The sequence below is a fragment of the Arvicola amphibius genome, chromosome 9 (assembly GCF_903992535.2).
Source record: "Arvicola amphibius chromosome 9, mArvAmp1.2, whole genome shotgun sequence".
NCBI lineage: Eukaryota > Metazoa > Chordata > Mammalia > Rodentia > Cricetidae > Arvicola > Arvicola amphibius.
Genome location: NC_052055.2, coordinates 1,527,222 through 1,541,347, shown reverse-complemented (window position 1 = coordinate 1,541,347; position 14,126 = coordinate 1,527,222). Strand labels below are relative to the sequence as shown.

At 45.1% G+C, this 14,126-nt stretch overlaps 1 protein-coding gene across 1 annotated transcript in view; it reads left to right on the top strand.

Annotated features, from left to right (window-relative positions):
* The first annotated feature begins 1,177 nt into the window (after positions 1-1,177).
* Nipal2 (NIPA like domain containing 2) overlaps positions 1,178-14,126 on the top strand; it is an 81,340-nt gene continuing 68,391 nt past the window's right edge. Inside the window, exon 1 of the mRNA XM_038343427.1 lies at positions 1,178-1,321. Within this exon, the coding sequence (XP_038199355.1) occupies positions 1,187-1,321 (135 nt within the window). The 5' untranslated portion in view covers positions 1,178-1,186. The remainder of the gene's footprint in view (positions 1,322-14,126) is intronic.

The window sequence follows — 14,126 nt, the reverse complement described above, 5'->3', positions numbered from 1 at the left end:
AAGATATTTATTTAAAATAAATTTGTTTCTTTAAATTGAGAATAGTTGCTACAATTATTAATTACTGACTCAACATTTTGGTTGCTCAAGCAGGAAACAACACCCGTCGAGATGACTTCCCGTGTTTCTGCTGAACCTGAATGACTTTTTCACACTTTCTTCTCTCATTTCATATTTTCCCGAACGAGCCATCACAGCCTTCTCCCGGGTCCCAGCTAGACAGGATTCTTGAAAAACCTCCCTCCCTCCCTCCCTCCCTCCCTCCCTCCCTCCCTCTCTCCCTCCCTCCCTCCTTCCCTCCCTCCCTCCCCCCTCCCTTCTTCCTTCCCTCCCTCTCCTTCCCTCTCCTTCCTCCCCTCCCCCCCAACTCCGGCCTTCTCTCGAAGTCGAAGTTATGGAGGTTAAGTATGTTGCTTAAGCAGAATCCCAGTGCCCTATAAACAAAAAATTCCAAGCGCAGACGCTTCGGGCAACAGCACAAGATCACAGAACGCTCAAAGTGAGAGATGATGCAGAGATCGCTTGTAGTGACAGAGTTAAAAACAGGTCAGACCAGAATAGCCGTAGGAGCTCTTGAGGTTGTTCTTAGTGTTTCTGTCCCAACCTACATCTTTATATAAAGCAGCTGGCGACTTTTCGGCAGTCTCCATGACCCTGTCTGACAGAAAGCTCATCCCGCCAACGCTCACACCTTGGGGTCCTTCATCTGCATTAGGGTATCTCTTCTCTCTCCCACGAATAGTTCCCAAGGGTCAGTCCATTGTTGGGCTCTTAATCCCCACACTGCTCACAATACTGGAAAGAGAGAAATCATGACTTTCTCTCCCCCACCCCCGTATGTGGAGCGTTTTAGACCTTCTACATGCGAGAAGTGGGATTGCCAAGGGCGAGGGTCACTCTTTGAGTCAACCTATGGCTCCTTTCCTCCCTGCACTTGGACAAACATTTGCTCTGCGCACAGTAGATCCCGGAGGCAAAGGAGATGACCTCATTCTTGCCCTGACAGGTGTGGACACCCGGGTCGAGCGAGGAGACGCGACAGCTAGGCCGCCCCGACCGCACCTGCGCGCCTTGGGAGCCAGGTGCCCGCGCCCTGTCGCCCGCCCGGCAGGAAGTGGCTGCGGCTGCGGGGGAGCGGCGGGGCGGGGAGGCGCGGCACCCGAGCCCTAGAGCGGAGCCAGTCCCCATGGCGGCGCCGGTGCCCACTGGCCCCGAGGACGATGCCTCAGCCGTCCTGGACGAGCTATCTCGGAACTTCACGTACTGGGCGCCGGGCCCGGGCAACGGCTCGCTGTCGAGCGCCTGGTACCGCAGAAACCAGGTAAGGCCGCCGCCCGCACCAGGGCGCGGCGATCGCCAGCTCCACGCAGGCCCCGCGGAGGCTCCGGGCCTTCCTGCCAGCTCTCCGCGCGCGCGACAGCGGCCGTGCGAGTGGGCAGAGCGACATGTGACGCCGCCACACGTTCACCCCCTCCCCTCCTCACAGCAGACCCCCTCCCCCTAGGACGCTCCCGGCCCCACTCGTGGGCCTCTGGGTCCCCAGGAACCTCGCTTCCCCAGCGAGTCTTCTCTCCCCTTCTGCAAGAATCTGAGGGCAATGGGAATGGATTTCTACTTATTTTCACCCCAGGTTCCTTTCACAGTTTAAAAAAAGAAAAGTGACACCTTTCTCAGAAGCAAAAACTCATTAAGGGCCTCCCAGTGTCACCTCTGCAGAGTCGTGTCCCCAAGGTCTTGGCATCGCCCTTCCCTAGGAGAAACACTGATATTTTCAGGCTGCAGTTCTTCATCGCTTGCTCTTTGGGAAAACAACATTGTCAGCCTAAACAACACGGGCTTATGATGGAGATTACATATGCACACACACACACATACATGCATATATGAGCGTCAAAGGGGATAGGGTGCTCATTTATTTTTGCATGGCCCCCAAGATCAGGGAGAGGAAAAAAGTCCTGCCTCTAGCAGCGTTTGTATTCTTTCAAGCGGGGCAAGTGAGCTTTCACGGACTGGTTTCAGACTTCCAGTTTTCCTAATTCTGTTACTTTGGTCTTATGCATTAACAAAGCCATGAACCTTTTTTTTTTTTTGTTGTTGTTGTTACAAGAATGCATCCATAAAATTATGTTACTGTTGTCCTAAGTGGGAGATTTTAATCACTAATCAAAGGGTTAGATTCCTTTTGAAAATTATCTTGAGTGTTAGTTTCTGAACTCAGAGGTGATTTGTATAAAGAATAAATAAGCTTAGCCCACCTCATTAATTTTGCTTTAAGTCTGTTTTGTCAAAAAAAAAAAAAGATAATAAAATAGGGAAGGGGACTTGCTTGGAGACCTATACTATTTCTCCTTGCTCTACCCACAGAATTACAAAGAACAGATTTTCTTTTCATGGGGACTTCCTCAGTATATCTTATGTTTGCTATAGACACAATCCCAATTAAAGTTTAAGAACGAATGATCTGCTCTTGGTAAAATATTAGATCGTAGATGCGACCAACCATGGCATCATTCAAAACAGCAAAGCGCCGTCTTCACAGGGAGAACATATGCGGTCATTGGTTTTCTTCAACACTTCCCGGAACTCTTGATTGTCTTGGCTCTCCCAAGCACAGATTGTCATGTGACATAAATGTTTGCAAGGCTTCACTTGCCCTTGCTAGTACACAGTTGTTCAAGTCAGAAAGGGGTGTTCCGGAATATGCTAATTGGAACTGCTAAACTGGCACCTCAACCCATAAGACTACGCCAGCTTTTCCCGCGAGCGTGCAGAGCTGGGCCTCTTAAAAAACAGAGTCATTTATTCTTTTGCTTGCGGCCGAATGGATTATTACTCTTGTTTCAAGGAAAAGTAAAAATTGAATGTTAAAATCCATTCAGCAAACAGTTTATTGAGTGCCACTAGTCCTGTGTAGGACAGTAAAAGTAAAATGAAATCTAGATTTTTTGTTTTGTCACTAGCTGAATAGAGAGAGAGAGAGAGAGAGAGAGAGAGAGAGAGAGAGAGAGAGAGAGAGAGAGAGAGAGAGAGAGAGAGGTGAGATCTAAGTTTCCAAGCCCCACAGTCAACATTAGCACTGGGAGCAACCAGCAGGCTAGAACTGGCTGTGCAATGTTCGTGGGTTTGTCACCTTGGTGGCCCAGCTAGCTCTCTGATTTTACAGCGATTGACATCAGGTCTTACCCACTAGCCTTCCTCTGCTGAAAAGTCCTTTCGTGTAATGGTGCCCACATAAAACCCACATAAAAGTGGTGGAGAGATGTCAGAATGCTTGGAGCAAAAAGTCTGGGCTGGCATCCTGAGAAAGCACCACGAGTTTTGCACTGAGAGCCTGTCCCACCTGAAACAAACATACAAACAAACAAACAAACACTTCCCTGTTCTTTTGTGGAAGTTTGGATGTGATGAGTTCTGCTGACTTGGTTTATGTTTTGCCCACGCATTTCCAGGACAAAAGGCTAATGTTCCTGAGCTGTCTACTGGGCTCATTGTGAGTACAAAGCACTGTGGGAATATTCATTGTAGCCCAAGACCCAAACATTTCTTTCAGGAATGTTATTAGGTGGCTCGGAAGGTGTGTGTAACTCCAAGACAGGGGTATATGGTACCGTGTGAGTTTCAGAAAAGCCTGTGGCTGTCTCAGCTGGACACTTAAGAATGGGTAGGACTTTGAAGTAGGAATGCAAAGGTGGGGGACATTTCAGAGAGGGGAACCCTGGGAACAAGGAACAGCTGTGTTTTCTAGAAAGTTCCATGCCTTGAGTCCTGTCCAAAGGATGTGGTTGTTATGGGAAATGGAGACTGCGAAGTGGGAATAGGGTTTAGGACCTTGGATCTGGTCCTGGATTGCCTTAAAGGGGAAGTAAGGAAGTTAAGGTTTTATCTAGCAGACAGTCAGGAGCCATTGAAGTTTGTAGAGCAGGCAGTGCAAAAGTCAAAGCAAATTAAATTTTAGAACATCTAAATTAGGCTAACAGGAGGTAGAGGCCTTAGACTGGCCAGATGTGGACTAAATCTGGTACGTAGATATGATGTGTGTCATGTTTGACCTTCAGGGAAGTTTTTAAATGTTTAATGCCTTGCCAACATTTAAGGATGAGGTTAGCTGGGGCTGATGAGATGGCTCAGCAGTTAAGAGCATTTACTGCTCTTGCAGAAGACTTGGATGGGTCCAGTTCCCAGCACCTACAGGATGGCGCACAACCTCCTGCCTATAACTTTAGTTCCAGAAGAGTTGGTATCCTCCTCTGGCCTCCACAGGCTCCTACATGTATAAAGTGCATGGTTCACACACATTCCTGCAGGTTCACACACACACACACACACACACACACACACACATTTAAAAATGAGATTAAAACTTTATCTTAGTTTGACATTTACTATCTAAAGGTCATATTTAAAATGCCCTATTTACTCATACTTGTATACATGCTTCCCTTTGCTTATATAAATAAAAGCCAAGGTTTATCAAAGGTCAAAACTGTGAACCTTAAAGAAGCCCATTTATAGCTGGATGGTGGTGACACACGCCTTTAATCCCAGCACTCGGGAGGCAGAGGCAGGTGGGTCTCTGTGAGTTCAAGGCCAGCCTGGTCTACTAGAGCTAGTTGTAGGACAGGCCCCAAAGCTACAGAGAAACCATATATTGAAAAAAAAAAGTCCATTTATCAAAATATGAGGATATGATTCAGATTTTTTTTTAATTTTAAAGGAAAATTCATCTTCCATCATAGAAAACACCCGGTTTCTTGCCCTTTTTGTTAAGTTTCTTTTTAATTTATTTATTTTTATTTTATATACACTAGTGGGGTTTTGCCACAGGTGTCAGGTCCTCTGGAATAACAGTCAGTGCTTTTAACCACTGACCCATCTCTCCAGCCCCCTTTTTAGCTAAGCTTTGAAGACATTTGGTGAATTGTCTGGACTATCATGTTCCTATAAAGTCACTGATGCATAATAAATTACATTTAAATGGTGACATGTTGATATTTAAATTGGGAACTAAGGTTGTGTTTCAAGAAATAATTTTTTTAAAATAAAATTAACTATAAAGTTTCAAGTTCCCACCATATCCTTAAGTGTTAGATGTTCACACTCAGGACATGTGAATGGGTAAAACACTTGCTATGTAAACAGAGGTCCCAGAGCCCATGCAAATGCTAAGTGGCTGTGATGGTCTCTTACAATCCCTGCACTCTGGAAGCTGAGATTCCCCAGAGCAAGCGAGATAAGGGGACTAGCTAAACCAGCAAGTTCTAGGCTTGAGCAAGACACCCTGAGTTCATATATAAGGTGGAAAGGTCAAGAAAGACATGCAACATCAACTTCTGGCCTCTACGTGAACATCACACACACACACACACACACACACACACACACTTGCACATACACTAGTACACCACATATAAAATACACATACAATCAAAAACTAACAAACGAAAATGGGTTCTAGTATTTCTTAACCCACAGGTCCCAGGGAGCTCCTACCTGGACCTCTCTTGGCCCTCCCCTTCTTTCAGTTGCTGGCGATGTAACCATGTAACCAGTGCTGACATCTGGTTTCCAGCCGGCCTTAGAGCAGGTTGCTTTGATGGTGTTAAGTAGCTGACTGCACTTGAGGGAATCACTTCATCTCCCAGAGCCAGTTTCCTTGCTGGCAGGATTGGTTTGGGATCGTCAGATCCAGTCCTACTGTGTGTTGAATAAAGAACCAGCATGGAGAGAGAAAGGAGAGGACAGGAGAGAGGGAAGCTGGGAAGAGCAGCAATGAAGGGTTTTGATATTAGGTCCTCACGTTCATACACTGCTGGAATTTGCAAGGATGTGGCTAAAGGGTTACTCTGTATAGGATGGTATGAAAATTCAGAATTTTTAATGTCCTTTATTTGAACTTAGATTCTCAATGGCTAGAATTTTTAAAGTCAACCTGCTTAAAGAAAATCGACACAACTTGACAAAGAGGAGGCAAAGTCGGAGAGGCCCGCATTTGTTAAGGATTTACTGGGTGACACTTGTAACTGTTTTGTCTTTTGAGCTACACAGCAAACTTGTGCATGCAAAGGAGCTTGTGTTGAGCAACCTGCTCCACGACCGCACAGCGAGCAAGCTCAGTAGTCTATTTTCAGTCCACACCTAAAGGCTGCTGCTGCTGGAGATGAAGCTTGAGAAGAATGTGGTGTTAGGAGTAAACGTGGAGAGAGAGATGAGCACGGCCTGTCTCGCTGTGCTGACAAAGCCCATGATGAGCCCTGCATTGCCCCGGCTGAGTTAGCTCTGCTCTCATCCATCTCTTTTCTGCCCGTGGCTGCATAACTCTCCAGAAAAAAGAAAAGTGCTAAGTCTTCAAATACTCAAAGGCCTGGGTAGAGACAGCTGGTCATTTCCATATCCTTCCTAAGGGAATTTAAAAAAAATTTTTTTTTGGTTTATACTTGCTGATTTTTAAAAACCTATCTTATACATCTAATATGGCGTTTTTCCTTTATCAGACTTTCTTAGGAGTAAATATACAAAGCATCAAGCAATTTTATTGAAGCTTTTGTTTAGGAAAAAGGAAAAAGAAAGGAAAGACTTCTTTGTTAGTCTTAATGCTCTTGTGAACTTGGCAGACCAGATGTTTGCATTTAAATCCACCTGACACCTCCCATGCCTCAGCTCAAACTAATTATAATACTTGCATTGCCTAACCGCCAAATCTAGACTGTAGAAAACTTGCCAAATTACAGATTTACATGGCCTCCTTTCTTCAGAATTTACCTTTGCAAAAGGAGAGGGGAGAAAATGTTGATTAAAATAGGATTAAAAAATATAAAAGTGGGGGAGGAGAGACAGCATTCAAATGCTGAAGATACAAACCTACTTTATAGGAAGAACCAAAAAGTGATTGCCACAAAGCCAGGCCAGTGTTTTGGGTTTTTTGTTTGTTTGTTTTTGCTGTTGTTGTTTTGTTTTTGTTTTTGTTTGGGGGGCGCAGAAGTGGCGTTTTGCTCATTTCTTTCTAAAGCATGGATGGTTGTTCAAGCTGGCCTCTGAGTGTTGTAGGGGTGGCATTCCTGAAGCGGTTCTGCAGTGGCTATATAGATAGAGTTTGTTCTTAATGGAATAGTTTTGGAAGCACAGACTCTTTACTGGTGTGGTGTGGGCTTCTCCATTTCCCTATTTCCCGGCATTCTCTACTGAAATGATGAGGACATGCCTACCCTATGTGAGCATTGTAAGAATAAAATAATACATGCCAAATAGTAAAATATCAAACACATAGCAAATACCAAATAAGAACAGCTGTTATTAGTACAAGCAACCTGTGCTGTAGGAAAGTCATAGGAATACATATTGTAGTCAGTAATTTGGAGATTCAACACAAATGAAATTATGAAACCTCACATCAGCTGTTTGATAAAACTTCATTTTGTTTAACACGCAATCACTGTGCGTCTCCGTCTAGTGCCAACCTACTCTTTGATGGTGGCCTCCTCTTCATCTCCACATTCTAATTGGAGAGAGTCTAATGGGAGCCCTTGGCGTCTTGAATGGGTAAAGCAAGGATTCTCTGACGTCTTTTACTGTTTTCAGTCTTTCAGGTTGGGGCGGTCAGGTGTGTAGCATTAGGAACAGCTAATGGAGGTGTTGGTGGTAGGAACTATGGTCACGTCTGATGCATTCCCTGACTGGGGGAGGACCAGCATGCTCAAACCGAGAAGACTCAGTCAGGGTTAACATTAAATTTTATGCTTGTCTTAGCTTTGGATTTTTAATTTTGTATGCATGTTTGTGTTCATGTGCGTGCATGTGTGTGCACATGTGTGTGCACACGTGTGTGCATGGCTGTGAAGGGCAGAGGTTGATGTTGAGAGTCTTCACTGGTCACTCTCAGCATCACCACCAACAGCAGCAGCAGCATTGGAGATAAGCCCTCTCACTGAATCTGGGACAGACCAATTTGGGTAGACTGGCTGACCTGTGACCCCAGGGATCCATTTGTCTCAACACTGAGTTACAGATATCTACCTGCCACATGCTTGGCTTTCTTTGTAGGTTTCCATGTTCCAAACCCAGATGGCAGGCATTTTATCTACTGAGTCACACCCCTCTCAAGCACCTCACCTCTGCTTGGATTTTTTTTTTTAACCTACCGAGCCACACCTTTTCCAACTCCCCTCCTTGGTTTTTTACCTACTGAACCACACATCTCTTCATCCCCCCCACCTTGGTTTTTTGCAGTTCCTTCCTATTTTGTTGTCTCCTAAAGAATCCGTGTTTTTCTGTTCCATCTATGCCTTTAATTGACTACCTCCTTTTGTTCCTTGTTCTAACTGACTTACGTGTTATACAGAGTCAAGGTTCTTCATTCAGTCTGCCATAACCACCAGAGTGTTATAACCGCCCTGGAGAGGAGACAGCTAACAATCCACTGGCCTCCCGCTTGCTTTGAGGATGTTCACACCTGTGCTCTGGCCCAGCCTCATCAGTTGGCCATATTCATTTTTAGCATGGTCTCCTGTCATCACGGCACACATCAGGAGGTGCCGGAAAATGATCTCTAATGTCAATATCTGTGCTTACTCACGCACTCCCCTTCCTTTCGGGTTGTATTTTAGTCGTGAGTCCTCCAAAGACGCGCCCTGAGTGTGGTGAGTCATTACCGCCACTTTGTAAAAAGAATGTCCAGCTGCCTGCTGAGGCCCTGGCTGATTTCCCGATTCTCCAAAACTTATGTTCTTTGCAATTATCAAACTGTTTTCTTATTTTAACGGCCTGAACCTCTGGCCTAACTCCTTTAACTTTTAATAAGAGTCAGTCTCTCTCTGGCTTTAGAACTAGCCCTCTCTACCAAGAATGCTTTGCAAGGAAAGAGGTTCAGGCAGCAAGTCATGCAAATGTAATTGGATTAAAAAAATAAAAGAAACGAATCCATTTTGATCAAGGATAAAGCTACAATAGCCCTGGATTCACCAATGCCTTGGTGCAGGACCTCTGACAATATGGGAAGTGTTCAGTCTCTCACTCTGATGTTCAGCTTGTGTTCCTCGGTTGTTGGTCCCACTGTAGCAGACTCCCCTCGCTAGGTGACAGACTGCTGCACCCCAGGGAAGGAAGACTTAATAAGACAACAGGTGTAGCATGATTAATAAAACCCAGAGACAGAAACTGGGGTTCAACCTGAAGGTCAGAAAAGCAAAACAGCCAGCCACTGGCCCTTACCTCTGTCCGAAATGGAGATCCTGTCTCCAGGAATTCTCAGAATGAGACTGTGTCTGAGAGATGTCTCCTCCCATCTTATATTCCTCTCTAGTACTGGAATTAAAGGCATGCACCACTACTGCCCAGTTTCTATGGCAAACTAATATGGCCACTGGGATTAAGGGCGTGTGTTACCACTTCCTGGTCAGGGCAGCTGTTTTACTCTCTGATCTTTGGACAAGCTTTATTTATTAAAATACAAATGAAGAATCACTACAAACAGGAGCTTTTGTCTGCCTAGACACTATTCCTGACCTGTTTTGTATTAGTCCCCAAAGCCAGAGGTGCTGGGCCTGACGTTCCTTAAGAATGTGGATCTCCTTGGGAAGGCTAGGTTCTCCATGAATTAGGGTCCCTGTGACCAAGAGGCGGTATTGACTGGTCCAAGTAGAAGTTCCCACCAGGTAGGCAAAACCTCCTGTGAGCTGTCTACATGGCAGCCCGTGGCCCGCACATCTTAGCTCATCCACCTCTCTTTCTATACCCTAGCTCACTGCCTGGGGAGTATTCCTCTCCAGGCAGAGTCCTTGTCTGTCTGGACAGGGCCTGAGAAATGGTCTCCGTAAAAGTTTAGGCTGTAGGGTTCATTTCTTTTATCCTTTTCACTAGACAATTTCTAGGCTATGGCTTATTTCTGAGTTCGAGGCTTATACCCTCCCTGCCAAATACATCTAGAAAAGCCTTGTATTTTTTCCTGTTGGTGGAAAAATTAATGGAAGAAGTTATGTAAGCCAATCAGCAAAGAGGACCCAAACTAAATGATCAGTCCACCCAGAGTGCTGAGAGCCCTTCTCAACGGAGCGGCAGAGGACTGAAACAGCAACGCCAGAAGACACACAGTGTGTTCTTAAAACGTAGCTGTACTTTTGGGACATGTTTGAACTTGTGTGTGGGAGAGGGAAGGAAGGGAGACAGAAAGATGAGAGAATGCAAGTGCTTCAGAAATACTTAAAAATTACCAAAAAAACCCACAAACCAACCCTCTAAAAATAGCATTGCCATATGATCCAGCAATCCCACGTCTTGGTATTTACCCCAAAGATTGAAATCAGTATGTTGAAGAGATGGATACCTGCACTGCCTCTCAAGTCCGTGGTAATAGTATTCACAATAGGCAAGTCAGGGAGCCAGTGTAAGTGTCCTCTCACAGATGAGTGGGTAAAGAAAATGTGGCATATGTACACAGTGGAATACTATTAAACCTTAAAAGGGAAAGAAATTCTGTCACTTCCAACAGCACGGAATTAGAGAACATTAAGCTCCGTGGAATAAGGCAGCCATAGAAAGACAAAACCACATGTTCTCACTTATGTGCGGAATCTAAAACAATTGAACCCCTAACGCAGAGTGGTGCTGTGCTAGCTGAGAGGTGGAGAAGCTGGCGCGATGCTGGCCAAAGGATACAGTCTCGGGAGGAGGGGGGTTGGATTGTTGAGCTCTGGTGCACAGGGCTGAATATTCGTAATGGATTGCACACTTAAAATAGCAAAGAGCCAATTTCAGATTTCCTCTCCGTAAGAATGATAAGCCTGTGATCTAGGTGCTAATCTTCCTTATTTAATTATTCCACTTTCCATCCATAAATCATAGCATCACTTGGTACAAACGGTAAATCCATAATAAAAAAAATGTTAAAATCACTGACCAACACCTGAAGGCGTGCTCTTGGTTTACATTCTCTGACTGCCCCTATGAAACTTCCAGAGCAGATACAGTGCTGCATGTGACTATGAACACGTGAGCAGGAATAGAGAGAAAATATTATTAGATGCCTTTGGCTGCGGCTACACAAGTCATAGTGGCTAAGATTCAAGCCGATACCATCTTTCAAACAACTGCCACATTCATGAAGAGATTTACATGTAGAGCCGTTTTAAAAGTCTTATGATCAACTAGCCTGGTTACCATTAATAAGTACAGGTGTCATGTGCATGTTGACTATGAAGTTTGTTGTAACCTGACTACTGGACCAGTGGGATAGGACAATTTTTGCTAGAACAGAAGTTGAAGTAGGGGAAATTAGTCGAGCTTTGAGTCCTGGCCTTTTAGAGGCAGCCAAAGATCTATATCACAACGTACAAGGCATAGAGAAAACTTACATGATCCCTGTCTCAGCTTCATAAAGATTTGATCTGATGGATGCAAGAGCCCCAGGAGGCTTTGGCAGAGATCAGACAGTGTGAGGCAACATCCTGCCCCTTCCCCAAACTCGGGCGGAAACTCATCCAGTGGCTAGCATCAGATAGGATCGGTGGAGTTCCGTGTTCAGTTGTGGCCAAGGAGTGTTGGAGCTCAAAGCAGGCGTTGTTCCCCCAAAGAACCATGCACTCTATAAATGGAGACCGAGCTTGTTCATTTCCTGGCTACCCAGACCCGAATAATCACACAAGCTATATTAACCACAGCACTATTTGACCAGTGATTAAAGTGTATCCCTAGCTAGTTCTTATACCTCAAATTAACCCATTTCCATTCATCTATGTATTGCCACGAGGCTGTGGCCTGCTGCTAAGGTTCCTGGAGTCCTTCTCCTTCGGCAGCTACATGGCATCTCTTTGACTCCACCTACTGTCTCTATCTCTGTTCAGATTTCCCACCTGGTTTTACTCTGCTAAGCCATCGGCTGAAACAGCTTCTTTATTAAGCAATAGTAATAAGACATAGTCAGAGCATACAGAGGAGAATCCCACATGAGTGGTCTGGAAAACCAGGCAGGTGTAGAGGAAGACTTTGTAGCCAAGAAGGCCCACAGCATCCAGCTTTCGGACCCCCTAGCCTGGGCCCACAAAAGGCGGCCGCAGTCCTGATTCTTTACAAAGAATTGGAGGTTTTGAAATCATGATTATATGGATCTAGGGGTGAGCAGTAGCATTCTTTGTACTCAGTGCTACAGTCGGGGACTTAAGAGATCCCCTTCCCAATATTAGACAGGACTAAGTGGTTTTGTAATAGAACCCAGTTCAATATTTTCTGAACTAGAATCTTGCCTTTTCTCACCTCTCTCTCTTTTAACAATGTGTTAAAAAACCTTCTGCAGAAGAGTTACTAAATGTGTTCCTTTTCCCATGCGCTCCTGGAACTTTAGTTTCTCAGACGTGAAAGCCTGACGGCATCTTGGCAAACCAAGTTTACCGCTGGTTTTAATGGGGAATGTACAATTGTGGAAATAAATGTGTCCTTTAATAAAAGATAAAATATAATACTTCTTAATTGTATGGGAAGGCCATATGTTGGGGTTGTCTGCCGAGGTTTTAAGGTTGATTAGAAACTGGCACAGAACCGTGTGTAGAATAACGATGATATTCAGTGTTACGTAACTCCGACCTTTTCCTGGTGGTTTTTTATAATCACCAGATGGATCTAACGTCATGAGACTAATCAGAATAGGAATGTGATAACCCTATAGCACATAGCAAATGGTTATAGCGTGCCACAATAAGATAAAAGATTTAAAAATCTACTCTTCACTGCAGTTTTCTCCTTTTTCACATGAGATTATAGTTTTATCTCTATTTGGATCAGTAATACTGACAACTCCATTGTCTACAAGAGTCAAGGAGGTCAATAGTAAGAACAGCCTGACCCACCCAGTAATGTAATCTGGATCACAGATTCCGGGTTGTACCTGGTATTTACTGCTGTGGATATTATTTCTGCATGACCCTCTTGCAGTTAGTCTCATTGCTCCTATTTCTTGCTTAACCCCTTGAATGCCATCTCATAATTAGCCTTCTGCTCCCTGGTCTCCTCTCCCATTGTTTATCCTCTACACTTGTAATAGTTTGAAGTTCCAAAGTCCCCAAAGGCTGTGTGTTTACGGTTTGCTCCCTTGCCTGTGGCTCAAAGGGGAACTGCCAGCACCTATAGGAGGAGGGACCAGTGCAAAAATGTTAAGTTGCTTGGGGCATGCCCTTGATTGGGATACTGGGACCCAGGTTGCTCCTCTTTTTGCTTCATGGCAGCCAGGAAGTAAACAGTTCTCTTCTGCCACATGCTCCTGCCATATTGCAACAAGCCAAAAAACAAGGTGTCATGTGACCATGGGCCTGGACTCCTGAAACTTCTTTTGAGTCAGTGGTCTGGACGTTTCCACAGAGATGGAAAGGGGAGTGAACCCGATAAGCCTGGGCATGTTCCCATCTAGGGTCCTTTATGTCCTTGCCTTACCTATAGACCCTGGGATATAGAGACTCTTGCCTGTCTCTTCCATCAACCATACTGGCATTCTCTGTTGCAAGGCCCTTGGTACACTCTGTGACGCTGTACCTGCTTGCCATACATGGGCAAGGTTGAATAATAACCCCTTAAAATGGACCCACACCCTAATCCCTAAATCAGCTGTGAATGCTGCTTCCTTGCATAGCATAAAGACTTGGCAAATGTAATCAATTAAGGGCAAAGCTCTCGAGATGGGGAGACTATCCTAGATCAGTCAGTCGGGCCCCAAATGTCACTGCTCATGTCCTTAAAACAGGAAGGCACAGGGAAAACAGTACAAACAGAGCCAGACCCTCGGTGGTATAGCCACAGCCCAGGACTCCAGCAGCCTGAAGTAGCCAGATGAGACAATGGATAGATTCTCCTCTAGAGACTCCAGGGGAACAGAGCTCTCCCAGCTCCTCGGTTTCATCTCAACAAGATTGGATTTTGTCTTCCGTACTGTGAAACCGCGAAAGGGTAAATTTTATTGTCTCAGTCACCACGCGGAGCAGCCTAGGCAGAGCCGCGCCGTGTGCTCTCTGTTCTGCGGACTGTAAAGAACACGCCATACGCTCGCTCTTCACAGGTGTGCTCTCTCTGTGACTGTTGCTTCCTCTGCTTCCTCTGAACATCTTGAGGGACTTTTCATCCTTGAGTCCCGACACGGGGCCTAATATTTAGCA